General features: G+C 48.4%; 1 protein-coding gene across 1 annotated transcript in view; it reads right to left on the reverse strand.

Moving 5' to 3' along the window:
- Positions 1 to 17,288, reverse strand: part of LOC115096443 — a 108,272-nt gene that overhangs the window by 72,043 nt on the left and 18,941 nt on the right. The window contains exon 4 of the mRNA XM_029611049.1: positions 5,899 to 6,065. Within this exon, the coding sequence (XP_029466909.1) occupies positions 5,899 to 6,065 (167 nt within the window). The remainder of the gene's footprint in view (positions 1 to 5,898; positions 6,066 to 17,288) is intronic.

Raw genomic sequence — 17,288 nt, forward strand, 5'->3', positions numbered from 1 at the left:
TGCGCCGCAGAATCTTGCCGATCATGGGCCATGGGGAAAACACGTACAGCAGGACATCCGTCGGCCAGGGAGTACCAACGCGTCGACGCCTTCTGCTCCCCTTTCTCGACGCCGACTGTAAATCGTGGCGCCTTCGCGTCGTGCCACGTGGCCATCAGAGTCATGTGGGGAACCCCCCACTTCCTGCAGATGAGGAGAAACGCGTCGTCCGCCAGCTCCCACTCTCCAGGATCCAGGCGGTGACGGCTGAGATAATCGGCCTGGACGTTGTCGACCCCGGCAATATGAGACGCCGCAATCTTGCTGCGGTTTCGTTCCGACCAGGCCATCAAGGACTGCGCCTCCTGCGCCACCAGCGGACTTCTCGTCCCGACTTGGCGAGTGATGTAGACCACTGTAGTCGTATTGTCCGAAAGAACTCGGACCGCCTTTCCCAGAGCACCGGTAGGAAGGCTTGAAGAGTCAGATGGACCGCTCTGGTCTCCAGACGGTTGATAGGCCAGCGGGCTTGCGACTCTGACCAAAGCCCTTGCACCGATGTCCCTAGGCAAACTGCTCCCAGCCGGAGAGACTGGCATCCGTGGTCACCACCGTCCACCTGGGCACCAGAAGGGACACTCCACAGGACAGAAGACTGGGATCCAGCCACCAGAGTAGGCTGGACCTCGCCTGGCCCGCTAGAGGGAGCGGTAGGTAGAAATCCTCCGAAACCAGCTTCCAGCGGGATAGTAAAGAGGACTGCAAGGGCCGCAGGTGAGCGAAAACCCAGGGAACCAACGTGAGCGTTGAAGCCATCAATCCCAGAATCGTCAGGTAATCGCACACCCGCGGGCGGCTGAGAGATAACCAACGCCGCACTTGAGATTGCAGCTTGCATATCCGATCTTGAGATAGGACCACCTAGCCCTGCTTCGTGACGAATATGGCTCCCAGATATTCCAAGGATTGAGTGGGAGTCAGTTGACTCTTGTTGTAGTTGACCACCCAGCCCAGGGACTGCAAGAGCTGTAGCACCCTGGCCACCGCCTGCCGACACTGATCCTCTGACTTCGCCCGGACCAACCAATCGTCCAGGTAAGGATGAACCGGGAGTCCTTCCCGACGGAGCTGCGCTGCCACTACCACCATCACTGTCGTGAATGTCCGAGGAGCGGTCGCGAGCCCAAAAGGGGAGCGCTCGAAATTGGTAGTGCCTGCTTGGAATGCAGAACCTTAGGAACCGCTGGCACGATGGCTGGATGCTCACGTGAAAGTACGCTTTTGTGAGATCTAGGGACGCCAGAAATTCGCCCAGACGCACCGAGCGAATTGTCTCCACTTGGAAGTGGGGAACACGAAGGCATTTGTTTACCCCTTTTAGATCCAGGATTGGCCTTGATGTGCCGTCGTTCTTGGGAACCACGAATAAAATGGAGTACCTGCCCCTGCCTCGCTGATCGACAGGGACAGGGGAAATGGCCCCCAAGCTTTCCAATCATCGGATGGTGTCCAGCACCGCCGCCCTTTTCTTGGGGTCCTTGCAGAGTGAGACCAGAAACTTGTCCGCTGGGATGCGAGCAAAATCTAACTCGCCGCTGTGTCTTATCACGTTGAGGACCCACTGGTCCGACTTCACTTTGGTCCATTCCTCGAAAAATAAAGGTAACCGCGCTCCCACATGTGGAATGACGTGCTGCAGGCGCGGCGAGGGATGGACCATCCGAACTTCATTGCGAAGACTCGTGTCCCCCAGAAGGACTGCTACCACTGAAGGTTCCGAGAGGAAGACGGCCTATACGAAGAGCCGGTGGATCTTTGAGGGCGCGATTTCCTGGGCCCCTGAAGCCTCATCCAATTCCGTGCCAAACAGCAATTTCCCCTTGAAAAGCAGAGCCCCCCAGGTGAGCCTTGGACGAGCCATTCGCAGCCCAGTTGCGCAGCCATAGGAGACGACGCGCAGCCACCGCCGCCACCATGGACCTAGCGGATGTACGCAGCAGATCATGCAGGGCGTCTGCCCCATATGCTATTGCCGCCTCCAATCTATCTGCCTGAGAAACCTCCTCCGCAGACAGGCCCGCATTCTCCTGAAGGACATGGGCCCAGCGCAGACTAGCTCCCATAGCGAAGTTAGTGCACATGGCGGCCCGCACACCCAGGGCGGATACCTCAAAAATCTTCTTAAGCTGCCCTTCCAACTTCCTATCCGGGATATCCCGGAGCGCCGTAGCTCCTGTGACCGGGATAGTAGATCTTTGTCACCGCGGAGACCGCTGAATCCACCTTTAAGGTCCAGCGCCTCCTCTGGGAGCGGATAGAGCTTATCCATGGCCTTGCTGACCTTCAATCCTAATTCCGGAGTATCACCTTCGCGGAATAAGAAATCCGAAGAAAAATGAAACGGGAAGGCAACTGCCGGACCCGTAAGGCCCAGCAGAATAGGATCCATGTTGGCCTCTTGGCGGACCACCACAGGTGGGGCCTCTATCCCCAGCTCCTGGAGGATGGCTGGAATAACGGGCGACAGTTCCTCCCTGCGGAACCGGACTACCTTGGGGTCATCCCCTTCCCCGGTCTGTACTCCCGTTCCCGCGCTGGGCTGGGCGGAGCCATCCGCCGCCGCCTCCTCAGCCCCCCTCAGGGGCTCTTCGGGAAAATCAGTATCCTCCACGGGGGAATCCTCTGAATCCGATTCCTGCGGCATGCCCCGGGGGGCCCGATTCCCCCATGAGGGCTCCTGGAGGCCCTCCGCAGCCTTCATAGCTTTTCTCTTCCGTGGAGGAAGCTTGTGGGGACCCTCTGTAGGGATCCCCCCTCGGCTGCGCTTGCTACGCTTGTACCCAGGTACCTTGCGCAGCAATAGCGCAACGTCCTCCGAGAAAGAACCTGACCCAGAAGAATCGGCCCCAGAAAACCTCCCCGGACCGAAGCCCCTCCAAGGAGCCCCCTCCCGCCGCGCCCCACTGCGGGGAAAACGCGGGAGGCAAGGCCGAAACCCCTGGCGTGATCCGCGCGATTTTACTTCCTGTAGCCAAAATGGCCGCCACTCCCGCGCTAAGCGGGAACAAGTCCTGAGGCCTACTTATGGCGCCTCCAACCAGCGGCGGCGAACGCGCGATCCAGAAGCGAGACCCCCGAGGTGCCCCGGACGGCCCTTCCCCGCCCGGGACGCAGGAAAAAACAAAAGCCCTCACAAGATAGGCGCGCGCGTGCCGAGCCGCAGGCCCGACACGGGGAGCCGCGTGGCAAACCGGCGAACGCGGGAAGGCCAAGACGCACCTCAGAAATAAAAAATTAATTAATTAATTCGGCGAACCCCCCCCTGCAAGCGACACCCCTCTCAAAACGGAACGGCGATGCAAGGAAAACGGAGGGCCGGCCGAAAACAAAAACAAAAGCAGAAACTTTTTTTTTTTTTTTTATACTGACGCTTGTCGCTGTCCCGGGTCCTGGAGCCCTGTACCTGCAGGGGTGAGTGAACCGGGCTCCCCGGTGTCACCCCTGACGCTGCTACTTGTGGAGCCGGGTCCTCGACCCTAGCAGCGGCCTCAACCAGGGGGGGGGTGGTCCCCTCAGAACCTCTCAACCCCCCTGGGAGGCAGGGCGGCCGGGATCTGACTCTTCAATCAAAAAGAAAAAAACCCAATTTGGCAAAAAACCACTAACTAGGCCTAAGAACTGAGCACAAAAAACAAAGAAAAACTGCAACCCTGACTAACTACCAGAATCAGGGCAGGCAGGGCTGTGACCGGACCTGCACCATCTACTGGAGACAGAGTAAGACTGAGGGGCTGTGACTGGCACAGGGGCATATATGGCTCCGCCCACAAGTTTTAGTCTGTCTCCATCTACTGGTGCGGAGTCACAACCCAGGTGTCCTGGACTGATCCTGGTACGTACAGGGAACATTATATAGATTCAAACCTGCTCTCTCAGATCATTGCTGGAGAGGGTGCGGTCAAATTGACATATATTGGTGGGAGTGCCTTAAAATAGCTCTGTTTTGGCCAGTTATCATAGAGTGTATATCACAAGTGTTACAGGTGCAGGTAGAAGTCAAGCCATGGCATGTATTGCTGGGTCTTCCTTTACCGGGGCACAAAAAAGAAGAACACTTTATGCTCCAAGTTTTTATTGCAGCTAGATCAGAAGTTGCATTACACTGGAAGACTACATCCACACCAAGCTTGGCAAAAATACAACATAGATTACACACCTATTATCAGTTGAGTAGACTCACTGCTGTCCACCACGACAGACTGAGATGGTTTCTAAATACATGGAGTTTATACATTAAGTGGTTGGACGCACAATCATAGAGGTATCACTAAAGATTCCTGCTCTGTTCTATGACTCAGAGGCACAGGTTTGCATGGATCCTTGTTCTGTCGCCGCACTTATTGGGCTGAATGATGCGCACCCTATTTCTGTTTATTCCTGTTATATCCGATTCATGAAAAGACCATAGTGAATAACTTTGTGTTCCATCACAACTTATATTCCCCGTTACCCACTCATTTGAAGATTATCTGCCCCGTCCCCTTACATGATTTGCTATGATGTTTGCTTCCCTATTACTATCTTTATAGAACACATACTTCCGCTCTGTGTGTATATTTATATACTGTACTTTTTATCCTATGTGATCCTGGATATGAGGGTGGGGGTGATTGCAATTTCAAACGGTCAATCATTTTGGATGTTTGATATTGAATATGTTCTCAATGTATCTATATGTTTCTACTTATGTTTATATTGTGCTAGGTTTATTTTTGATTGACAAAAATCATTTAAAAACAAAAAGATGATATTTTAAGATCAAGAAGAAAACAGCTGAGATGACGACATATGGATACTTGGAGCAATCTATGTAGTACAGCTTCTTTAAGAACTCAAACTGGTTTGCAATCAATAAGAGAATGATAAAAAAGCTCCAGTAATCTGTACTTCTAGTGCTGTATATGCAGTAGCACAACCAAGTATTCATGAGCCTAGCTGATCTTGCTGCAAAAAGAAAATTATTACTTACCTGCTAATTTTCGTTCCTGTAGTACCATGGATCAGTCCAGACAGTGGGTTATGTCCCCAATCCAGCAGATGGAGTCAGCACAAGCTTTGAGGGGGGCGTATCCATATACACTACTACCCCCTCTGCAGGAGTTCAGTATCGAGTATATCAAAGCCAGAGTAGAAACCCCCGAAGGATCAAGTTTGTGGAAACAGATAATGAAAACAATTGTAACCGCAACAAGTAACTGCAAACATCCTACCAACTTGTAGGGAGCTGTGAAAAACAGCGAAAAGAAACGACTGTGAAGACACAGAACACTGCGAGCAAGAAGTAGCGCAGAGCTGAGCAGGATCAAGAACCCAAACGCGGTGGGCGTCTGGACTGATCCATGGTACTACAGGAACGAAAATTAGCAGGTAAGTAATAATTTTCTTTTCCCTGTACGTACCTGGATCAGTCCAGACAGTGGGATGTACCCAAGCTTCCCTAAATCGGGTGGGGTCCTGCGAGGCCTGCTCGGAGAACCTGCTCGCCAAAGTGTCCAGAGACCGAAGAGGCGAGGTGCAGACGATAGTGCCTCGAGAACGTGTGTAACGATTTCCAGGTGGCTGCCCTACTCCACAGAAAAAGACAACAACAAGCCATAATCAAGCAAGAAAGTGAAGAAAAAGGAAAAGGAGGGGAAGCCTGATTCCCCTACTCGCATCTGCTGGAGTCAGAAGATACTGAACTCCTGCAGAGGGGGTAGTAGTGTATATGGATACGCCCCCTCAAAGCTTGTGCTGACTCCATCTGCTGGATTGGGGACATAACCCACTGTCTGGACTGATCCAGGTACGTACAGGGAAGGAGGCTTTCTGAATCTTAAAATGACTTCCAGTCTGCACAATAAAAAGAGGAATCCATACCTGGACCTGGTACTGGTGAAGCACACTGGCCATAAGCGATCTCTTTCCTTGCAATGATTCTAGTTTCTGCAGCACCTGGATGATGAGCTCCTGGATTTTCTCAACTTGTTGCAGGTATTCCCCTTTCAGATTCTTCCACTGCTGTTTCACTTCGCTCAACTCGTTGCCTATAGAGGAGGAGAGGGAGAGAGAATTAGAGTTATGCATTTCTTGCTCTCTCACATATGGACTCCACAGCTGGAAAACAAGTTCAGCCTTCAGACTCTCCATACATCTGGAGTAGTACTCATCTGCAGTTATCCAGTACACTGCCATGTAAGAGACAGGTTCAATCACTTTATCTGTCGCCTGTGCCTTGAGCCAGAAGGGACTTGTATAAGGGTGCTTTGAGAAGGTTTTCTAGGAAGTCAGACTAGTTTGATGGTAGTTAAGAAAAAGATAATTACAACACAATGAGATTGCACTGATCAGACTTGTAAGAATAGCCAAGGCTGCTGAACTGCTACAAAGTAAAAGGTTAAAAAAGAGTTAAAGGTTAACATTAAGATGAAATTATACTTGCCTGATAATTTTCTTTCCTTGTGTGCTGCTGGACCAGCCACTGGACACAGAGGACACACCCATTCTATGTTGTCAGACTTTGCATATAGGAGTGGTCTAAAACCGATCAGTATACCGCTGTCAAAGCGCTCAGACAAGAATACCCTAAAGTACATCTTTTATATATACATTTTTTTTTTTAGGTCCTCCTTTTGTCCCAGGAGGGTGTACAGGGAATGTAGAAGGAGAGCAAAGGGGAGGGAGGAAGCAAGAAGAAAGCAGGAAAGAAAGTGGTCATATGGTGCCTGGACTAGTCTAGCAGCACTCAGAAAGAAAATTATAAGGCAAGTATAATTTCATCTTATCTGCTAAACCAGTCCACTACACTTGAAAAGTAAAAAAAGTACATTCTTAATAAGATAGGAAGAAGACAAGGCCTTCCTCAGTACCTAGCCCTGAAGTTCGCTTCTTTCTTTGCTTGAACATCTAGCCTATAAAGCTTGGTAAAGGAGTGCAGGGATAACCAGGTCATGGTTCTAGATCTCCCCTTGGGAGATTGACGAGGCCTCTACCTAGCAGGATGCTTGTGTTCTCATAAGAATGCACCCTCAAGGCCAGTCAGACCTGCTTGCCATTGAAGATGTATGCTGAAGAGATGGCCTCCTTGACCATCTTGATATGGTGGATTTAGAAGCTCTCTTTCTCCCTTTTAGGATCCACCAATTTATTTAAAATTATTTATATACTGTTTAGCAATAAAATATTGAACAAAACGGTTTACAATGTGTAAAAAACAAAAACAAATAAAACAAGAGTTGGGACAAAAAATTACATAAATAAAGTTATATAAATAAAAAGACAAACAAAATAATAAAACTAATTAAAATTGAAGTAAAGGAAGGAAACAAATGAGATAGAATAAAAATAGCATAGTGGTAACAACTGTGAAGGATGTAGTTAAGTGAGGTTTGCGTCGGGGATGACAAATGATTTTGAGAAGAGGTGTTTTTAGTGATTTCTTGAATTCTTTGTGGTTAGAGATTTGACAAAGAGGAGTAGGTAAAGAGTTCCATAATAATGGACCTGCTACTGAGAAAGCTCTTTTCTTTGTGATATTCAGGCGAGCTAGACGTATTGATGGAATATCTAGTAAATTTTTGTTCAGGGATCTTAAATGTCTGGATGGTTTGTAGATCCGGAAAATGAAACAGAGCCAAATAGAGGATGGGTTATGTAACAGAATGCACAATGGACAATATTTTATAGAGGATTCTGAATTTGATGGGTAACCAGTATAAAGAACATAGCATTGGGGTGATATGATTTTTGACAGGTGAACCTAGTAAGATATGGGCAGCAGAATTTTGTATAAGCTGTAAAAGTCGGATCGCAGAATCAGGAAGTCCCAAGTAAAGCTCATTATAATAGTCCAATCCTGAGAAGATTAGAGATTGGAGGACAGAGCGGAAGTCACGAAAGAATAGAAGCGGGCGAAGGCATTTTAAAAGATGCAATTTATGTTTAAACAATTTTTATTAGGTTTTTATATAGAAAAAGAACATCGCAAGAGAGAGTGTAGTCAGATCTCTCTCCTGAGCAACAAACCCAACATGAAAGCACTGTAACCCCCACAGAGAACCAAACCCTACCCCCCTCCCACCTTTCCCCCCTCCCCCCCCCCCCACAATAACAGATACAATAATGAGGAATCGTGTGGGAAACCTAGGTGCAATCCGCTAGAGGGATCAGACAGTCAATGAGCAGATAATGGTCAATCATTCAGAACCATACTCCTCGCACGATGGGGTAATGATTGCAGGTAGGGACCCCAGATGGATGTGAAGCGTCGTCGTCGATGGGGAGAGCCTCGTGCCGCCATACTTTCCATGGTCATCATCGCATGTAGCTGATTGCGCCAAGTCCAAAAGGAGGGCGCCTCCGGAGACCGCCAGACCAAAAGGATCGTCTTCTTCCCCACCAAACTCGCCTTCTGAAACAAAAGGCGCGAGCCAGGATCTCTAACTCGAAGCGGGGAGATGCAACCAAATAAAAACCACAGTGGGGAGAAGGGCAACACCACATCAAGCAAGTCGGTTAAATAGTCCGCAATCTTACGCCAAAATCCATGGATCGTGGGGCAGGTCCAAAAAACGTGAGACAAACTACCCACGGTTCCCGAACAGCTTATACAAAAGGGCGTGAGGGCAACAGACAATTGATGAGCCCTCTGACGTGATATGTAGGCTCGGGTCAAGAACTTATATTGCATCTCCCTATAGTACATATTGATAGAGATCCGGGCTATGCGCCGAAAGCAGACACGCAAAATAAAACCGGTGAGTTGAAACTCACCATCTTTATGCCATCGATCCACCAAGGAAGCACATACATCAACCTGGGCATCCCGCTGTAGAGGTCTATAATAATGGGAAATAGTAAGGGCCTTGTCAACTGTAAACTGAAACATCACATCCAGGGCCTTAAACGTAGCAATATCCTTAGTTGCCGGGGGCAGGGACCGGAGGTAGTGATGAACTTGTAAGTATGAAAACGTGTGAATGGGACGGAGACCATAAAGAGTTTGAAAATCGGTAAACCGCAGTAACTCCCCCTCCGAATTCCACAGGTGACCTAAATATATCACCCCCCTAGCCTCCCAGACCCTAAACGCACCAGATTGGATACCAGGCTGAAATTCCGCATTCCCCCTAATCGGTAAAAAATATGCACAAGTAGGAGGGATATGCAGGAATTTAGTAAGGCGCCGCCAAGATTGCCGTATCGGCTGGAGGAGGGCGGAATGCAAGAGGCACGAAGGGAGCCGACCCGCATTAGCCTGCAAGATATAAGAAGGAGCCCACGGGTAGAGTAACGTCCGATCAATCGAAAGTGGGGCATAATGCGAGGAACCCTTCAACCAGTTACGGAGGAGCCGCATGTTACAGGCTAGGTTATAGAGGGACAGGTTAGGCACCCCCAGTCCTCCCCCCCCCAAGAGTTTTGGAGCCATCGGAAAGGCAATCTTGATTTCCCTCCTCTCCACAAAAATTTACGCATTGCCCCCTCCACCCGGTCTAGGTCCCTGCGTTTCAATAACAACGGTAAGTTCTGTAACAAATATAGCCATTTGGGGAGCAGGGTCATTTTGAATAGGGCCACCCCGCCCCGCCAGGGAAAGGGGGAGGGTTTTCCAAGCAGAGAGAGTGGCTTGAGTGTGTTTGAGCATCCCGGGAACGTTAGCTTGGTAGACTAGTTCAGGATCCGAGGGCAAATAAACCCCCAGATAACGAAGTGTATCTCCCGCCCATTGTAAGGGAAAGGAAGCCCCCCAGTCTGCCGGCATAGTAGCCGGATACGCCAACGCGGACGACTTAGCCTCATTTAATCGGAAGCCAGAAAAGGTTCCAAACGTTGCAAGGAGACATAAGAGTGCAGGCAAAGACGAACGGGGGTGGGTAATAAAGAGTAGCAAGTCATCCGCAAAAGCCACGGATTTAAGAATCTCAGAGTCCATTCGAAGACCGCAAATCTCCGGGGCATCAGCAATCGCGCTCAATAGGGGCTCCAATTGTAACAGAAAAAGGAGAGGGGAGAGGGGGCAACCCTGTCGCGTACCGCGGTGTACAGCGAACTCCTCCGACTGGGAACCATTGGCCACTATGCGCGCCCTAGGGTCAGTATAAAGAAGTTGTAGGGCTTGTAGAAAAAAAACCCTCAAATCCCATACGGTGTATGTAACACATAAAATAAGTAGCGCCATTCCACCCGATCGAACGCTTTTCAGCGTCAAAACTAATCGCAAGATAGGGGAGTGACAATCTCCGGCCGATGGACATTGCGGCTAAAATCTTGCGAATATTAGACAAGGCATACCGTTTGCGGACAAAGCCAGCCTGGGACTCACCAACTAAATATGGCAGGCAGGTCGCTAGTCTGTCCGCCAGGATCTTCGCCAGTAATTTGTGGTCATAATTAAGTAAAGATATGGGACGGTAGGACTCGGTCTGCAAGTGGTCCTTTCCAGGTTTTGGTATTAAGATAATATGTGCCAAATTATCATGGGCGGGAAAGGAACCCCGGGAGATTAATTCCGTGAATGCCGACGCTAGTGGTTGGGACACAGACTCCTTTAAAAGTTTGAAAAATTCCGAGGTGAAGCCATCTGGTCCCGGTGCCTTAAAATTCTTAGAGCCATGAATAGCAGCCAATACTTCCGTCGAGGAGATTGGGGCATTAAGCCTATCTCGGTCTGCCGGGGTCAAGTGTGGGAGCGATAATCCTTCACAAAAGCGCTGACAAGCAACCTGATTCCACCCCTCAGACGTGTAAAGCGAGGAGTAAAAGGCCCTGAAATTTGTTAAAATAGAGGGGGTGTCATGAACCACTGTCCCTGAGGAAGTGCGTAGGGCCGGGATATGGCGGCAAGCCCGCGTGGACTTAATAAGGTTAGACATCAGTTTACCAGCTTTGTTACTAAACTGGTAGAGTTTAAATTGGTAATATTGGTAACTTTTCTGTGCTCTTTGATGTAGCAGAGCATTGAGAGCATGTTGCTTAACCAGATAGGCCGCCCGGGCAGTCGCGGACTTAGATTGAATTAGATGGACCCTGGCTACCCGAGCTTGGGAGCTCAGCTCTAGGATGCGGCGATCCAGGATTTTCCGGCGCTGCGCAGTGTACGATATAATTTCGCCGCGCAAGACCGCTTTGGCAGTGTTCCAAAATAAAATGGGTTGAGATACGTGGGTTTGATTGTTAACCACAAAGTCTGCCCATTTTTGTGTAATAAAGGCCTTAAACTTCTCGTCTTGTGCCAAGTAATAAGGGTAGCGCCAATGACGTGGCGAAGTGGGGGGAGTCATAAGCCGAACCTCCACCCACACCGGGGCGTGGTCCGAGACAGCTATGCTCTCAATACCCGCTGCTAAAACCCGGTGGAAGGCATGTGTACTCACTAAGAAGTAATCAAGCCTAGCAAATGAGGCATGTGCCCTAGAAAGATGCGTGAAGTCGCACTCCGTGGGATGCAGCGTCCTCCAGACATCGAGCAACTGTAACTGGGATTCCAGCATATTGGGACCCCGTCCCGCTCCCGCATCCCATCCCCGACATGTTGAAGCATCTAAGTGAGAATCACGGACAGTGTTGAAATCTCCCCCGACAACTAACATATCAGATAAATAAGGCAAAAGATGGGTAAACAAAGCACGGTAAAAACTGGGAGCATACGTATTTGGTGCGTAAACATTGCAAAAAACCACAACATGATGAAACAGTTCAGTGACCAAAATCAGGTCACTGGGGATCCTTAATTTCCTTAGTAACAATAATAGGGAGTTGTTTGTGAAAAAGGATGGCCACCCCCGCGGACTTAGAGGAAGCGGAAGCATACCGCACCTCTCCCACCCATGTCCTACAAAGCTTCACATGTTCTCCATCAGAGAGGTGGGTCTCCTGTAAGAAAGCCACCGCCGCCGACTGGCGTTTTAACAGTGAGAGGACTTTCGTGCGCTTAATAGGGGAGTGCAGGCCACATACGTTCCAAGAAATCAACTTCGTAGCATTACTCATGACGTAGATCGAAAGCAAGTGGAACCGCACAGTGAGGCCAGAAAAACTGAGAGCAGGCCTGCCCAGCCCAGGCCCCTCCCTTCAGACTCTGATCCCCCAAGGCCGAGGAGAAAAGAAAGGCCTTGGGGGATCCTCGGTGACTACAGCGGTTGGAGCAACCCCCTCCACCACACGAAATCCCCACAACTCACACAAGTCCCCCCCGCACCCCACCCACCAAACCCCCCTTCCCACATGAGCCCGAACCCTATCCCCTCCCCCACCCCCCTCCCCTGCCCCCCAACCCAAGCAGTGTGCGAAACCCTTCCCCCCTCCGTTCCACAAACCAGGCCTTCATTAAGAAGGCAGAGAGATCCGTCAAGACGTGAACAGGTCCACCCCAAATGTAAGGCAATATCAAGAACTTACAATAGCAGTAACAAGCATGAAAGATTAACAGTGCATCAACCCAACCCTTTCGCCTGTGGCCATCCCCTACAGGAGTACCCAAGGACCAGATTAACAGATGGGGCCACTCGTAAGCACTCCAATAACCAACAATGTAAAAAAGAGAACACAGGGACTACAGGCCCAGCCGTGGCATAAAAAGTCCCGCACTAGGGCAATTTAGGCGCTAGGGCCAAGCAAAAGTACACGAAGAAAAAAAAGGAATATCAGGACCCGACATCCGACAGGCCACAACGTAAGATGCAAAAAAAAACAAACAAAAAAACCCTTAATTGCAAGGGCTCACTAGCTGACCAGGCTGGTTGGGAAAGATAGCGTGTAAGCGGAGTAGCCAAAAAACCAAAAAGCATACCAACTCGGGATTAATTTACCCCAGTCCAGGGAAGAGCGTGAGATAACAGTGCTAGGAACCGGCTGGCTAGGCACAATACGCACTGTACGTCCTCATTCCCATTCCAGAGGCAGTATTCATTAATCCTGAGCACTCCAAGTGTTCCCCAAAAAAAAACAAGCAGCCCAAGGGCAAGTTAGGGACCTACACTCACCAGTCAGGCAAAAGGCAAAATAGGGGATAGAACAGTAATAAAAATAAAAAAAAACCCCGCGATAATGGTCATTAACTAGTCGCAGCCGCTCCCCCGAAGCATAGTAGAACGCAACATGGCCCGCGTGGGGCTCGCTCAGGAGATGGTATCAATGAAACGCTGAGCTTGGTCCGGTGACTCAAACAGGTGGGGGACGTCGGCATGCCACACTCGGAGACGGGCTGGGTACAAAAGGGAGAACTTGACTCCCCGGTTGTGGAGATTAGTGCAGAGTGGAGAAAATCGCCGCCGGGCCTCCGAGACCGCAGATGAGTAGTCTTGAAAGATCCGAATAACTTGGCCCTGATAAGTTAAAGCAGCTTTCCTGCGAGAAGCCCGCCAAATCTCGGCTTTGTGCGCCGAATTTAAGATCTTGGCAATTATCAGGTGGGGGCGCCCCTGAGTGGCCGGCTTAGAACCCAAACGGTGGGCCCTCTCCACCACCAATTTCCCACCGAGCTGCGGCAGCTCCAGGGCCTCCGGGAGCCAGGTTTCAAGGAGTGTACATAGGGTGCTTTCAGCTATCTCCTCCGAGAAGCCCATGAATCTGAGGTTGTCCCTACGGGCCCTGTTCTCAAGGTCCTCCACCTTCTGAGAGAGCGCGGTGATTAATTTTACTTGAGAGTCTACCTTGCCCGCCATTACAGTCGCGTCATCTTCAACCCCCGAGACACGAGACTCCATCTGAGCAAGGCTCGGTTGCAGGGCAGCAATGGAGTCCCGGACTTCCCCCAACTCTTCATGGAGCTGAGACCATTTTTCATCCAGCGCCTCTTTGATGGCGGCTTTGATGTCCGTGAGGGTAAGATTCGGAGGGGGCTCGGGGGCCGACTCACCCGCACTGGCGTCCGCCATTTTGGGTTCCGGGGCCCGCGGTTTTTCTTTCTCTCTCCTCCCACTCTTGGAGGTCATGGCCGGCGACGTCTTGCACCAGGTGCGAATCGAGGACATGCACTTAAAACCGGGGTATGCAAAAATAAAATTTTTAAGTGGTTGACGCGCTACGATGGACCGCAATGAACGGGGTGGGCCTGAGAGCCGGAGGTCCGCACGTCCTCACAGCTCAGCACATCATGTGATCTCCCAAAAGATGCAATTTAAAGAAAGAATTTTTAACTGTTAAAGAAATGTGTTGTGACAGAGACAAATATGAATTTAGTAAGACTCCTAGATTTCGAGCTTTAGTGAGAATTGGTATGGAAGTGCCATTTAAGAGAAGGTGTGTAGGAGGACCATTTGAAGGATTGACAATCGAACTTAGAAATAGAACTTCAGTTTTATTGGGGTTTAATTTTAGATGGCTGTGAGATAACCATCTGTCAATTGTATTTATATATAGAGCTATGGGAGAAAGAGTTTCAGACCAAAAAGATTTGTAAGGTACGATTAGATCCAAAACTTGCCATTTTCCTAAATGCATTAGTCACTTTCAGATACCTTAGTTCTACCCTCTGGACATCCAGTTTCCCTCATTGCCTTCCTTTTCCCCAGAAAAAAGGACGATACTGGCTAAAATGTAATCACGTAACGCAATATTGCATTATAAGGCTCCGCAAGAGACGGCCTGCAATTCCAAAATGCATCTGGCCGAGCACATTGCAACCACAAAAGCTATTTTAAATGGTAAATCCATGGAGAGGCCCACTGCCAATGCCTTCAGGACCAGGTTAAGCTCCCATGGGGAAAACTGATCTGAAGGGCGACCTGATGTGCTTTGTACCCTTCAGAAAGCATACTAAACCTGGGTGTTTAGAGACATAAGCTTCTGCGACATGGCATCTAAAATATGAAATGGCCAATACCTATAATCTTAAGGAACTGAGTGATAAACCCTTGTCCAATCCCTTCTGCAAGAAGTCCAGGATTTGAGCAATGTCTGCCCTCCAGGGAGACATTCCTTCCTCCTGGCAGATTGCCTCGAACAACCTCCAAATCATAATAGAGGCTAAAGAGGTTGAGGTTTTGCGAGCCTTAAGCATCATATGAACATAAGAACTTAAGGTTTGCCATACTGGGTCAGCCAATGGAGAAATTACTTACCCGATAATTTCATTTTCCTTAGACAGATGGACTCAGGACCAATGGGTATGTGCTCCACTGCTAGCAGATGGAGACAGAGTCAGATTTCAAAGCTGACATCACCTTAGATATACCCCCTGCAGTAACCTCAGCCATTCAGTATTCTCTTCAAAAGCTATTGTAGACATACTATTGAAAAACGAATAAAATTTGAATACAATTTAATAACTTGATTAAAAAATTGGTGACCGTAACTGTACTCAACCAAACATAAGTGCTGAATCCTAGAAATATGATAGATAGATATATAGGTGGAAGGAAGGCTAAAAGGTTACCAGCATGTTTAAAAGGTGAGGTGAGAAGCTATAATATTTAAGAAAGGGATCCAAATGAAGGAAATAGCATAAAGCACTGACAAGTCAGTTAGAAAGCATTGGTAAGGAAGACAAATAGAGAATTTGAAAAGAAGCTTGCAGTGGAAGCAAAAACTCATAACCTTTTCAGGTACATTTTGAGATAAAACGCCTGCAAGGAAGTCAGTTGGACCTTTAGATGATCAAGGGGTAAAAGGGGTACTTAGGGATGACAAAGCCATAACAGAGACACTAAATGAATTCTTTGCTTCAGTATTCACTGAGGAAGATGTAAGAGAGATACCCATACCAAAAATAATATTCAAAGCTGATGATTCAGAAGAGTTGAAACAAATCTCAGTGAAACTGGAAGATGTACTAGAGCAAATTGACAAACTAAAAATTAGTAAATCACCTGGACCAGATGGCTTACTTTAAGTATTGAAAGAACTGAGAAATGAAATTGCATACCTGCTATTGGAAATTTGTAAACTATCAGTAACATCATCTGTGGTACCTGAAGACTGGAGTGTTGCCAATGTAATGCCAATTTTTAGAAAGGGATCAAGGAGTGATCCAGGAAACTACAGACCAGTGAGTCTGATGCCTGTGCCAGGCAAAATGGTAGAAACTATCATAAAGAATAAAATTGCTGAACATATAGATAAGCATAGTTTAATGGGACAAAGCAAACATGAATTTAGCCAAGGGACGTCTTGCTTCACAAATTTACTACATTTTTTTTTTGAGGGCGTAAATAAACATGGATAAAGGTGAGCCGGTTGATATATTGTATCTGGATTTCCAGAAAGCATAAGTCCCTCTTGAGAGACTTGTTAGGAAATTAAAAAGTCATGGGATAGGGGACAGTGTTCTATTGTGGATTGCCAACTGGTTAAAAGATAAAGTAGGGCTAAATGGTAAATTTTCCCAATGGAAAAAGGTGAATAGTGGTGCCCCAGGGATCTGTTCTGGGACCACTGCTTTTTAATATATTTATAAATGACTTGGAAATGGTAACAAGAAGTGAGGTGATCAAATTTGCCAATGGCCCAAAATTATGGAACAATTCCCCTATGAAGAAAGGCTAAAGAGATTAGGACTTTTCAGCTTGGAGAAGACAAGGGGACTCACAATGAAGTTACTAGGTAATACATTTAAAACTAAAAAGAGAACTTTTTTTTATTCAATGCATAATTAAGCTCTGGATTTCGTTGCCAGAGAATGTGGTGAAAGCTATTAGTGGAGCTGCGTAAGTTCCTGGAGGTAAAGTCCATTAACCATTATTAAGGTAGAGTTGCAGAAATCCAGTGTTTATTCTTGGGATAAGCAGCTTGGAATCTATCTACTTCTTGGGATCCTGTAAGGTACTCGTGGCCACTGTTGGAAAGAGGATACTGGGCTTGATGGACCTTTTCCTAGTGTGTAGCCAGATGGATTCAGTACCAATGGGTTATGTGCATCCCTGCTAGCAGGTGGAGACTGAGTCAGGTTTCAAAGCTGACGTCACCTTAGATACACCCTTGCAGTGACCTCAGCCATCCAGTATCTCTCCATCTCCTAGCAGATGTGGACATGTCATCCCCATACCAGCATTTGTGTATAGCAGGATTGCAGTACTAGTTCAAAGAAAATTTACCTTTACATTGGAGAAAGATAGAGCCCCACTCTCCTGCAGTGATACCTAATTTCTCCATTTCCTAGCGTGTAGCAGATGGACTCAGGACCAATGGGATGTATAAAAGCTACTCCCGAATCGGGTGGGAGGCTGCCCGTGGCCCACTTAGTACTGCCCTTGCAATTGCTGTGTCCTCTCGACCTGAACATCCAGGCAGTAGAACCTGGAGAAGGTGTGGATGGAGGACCATGTCGCCGC

The sequence above is a fragment of the Rhinatrema bivittatum genome, chromosome 1 (assembly GCF_901001135.1).
Source record: "Rhinatrema bivittatum chromosome 1, aRhiBiv1.1, whole genome shotgun sequence".
NCBI classification, from domain to species: domain Eukaryota; kingdom Metazoa; phylum Chordata; class Amphibia; order Gymnophiona; family Rhinatrematidae; genus Rhinatrema; species Rhinatrema bivittatum.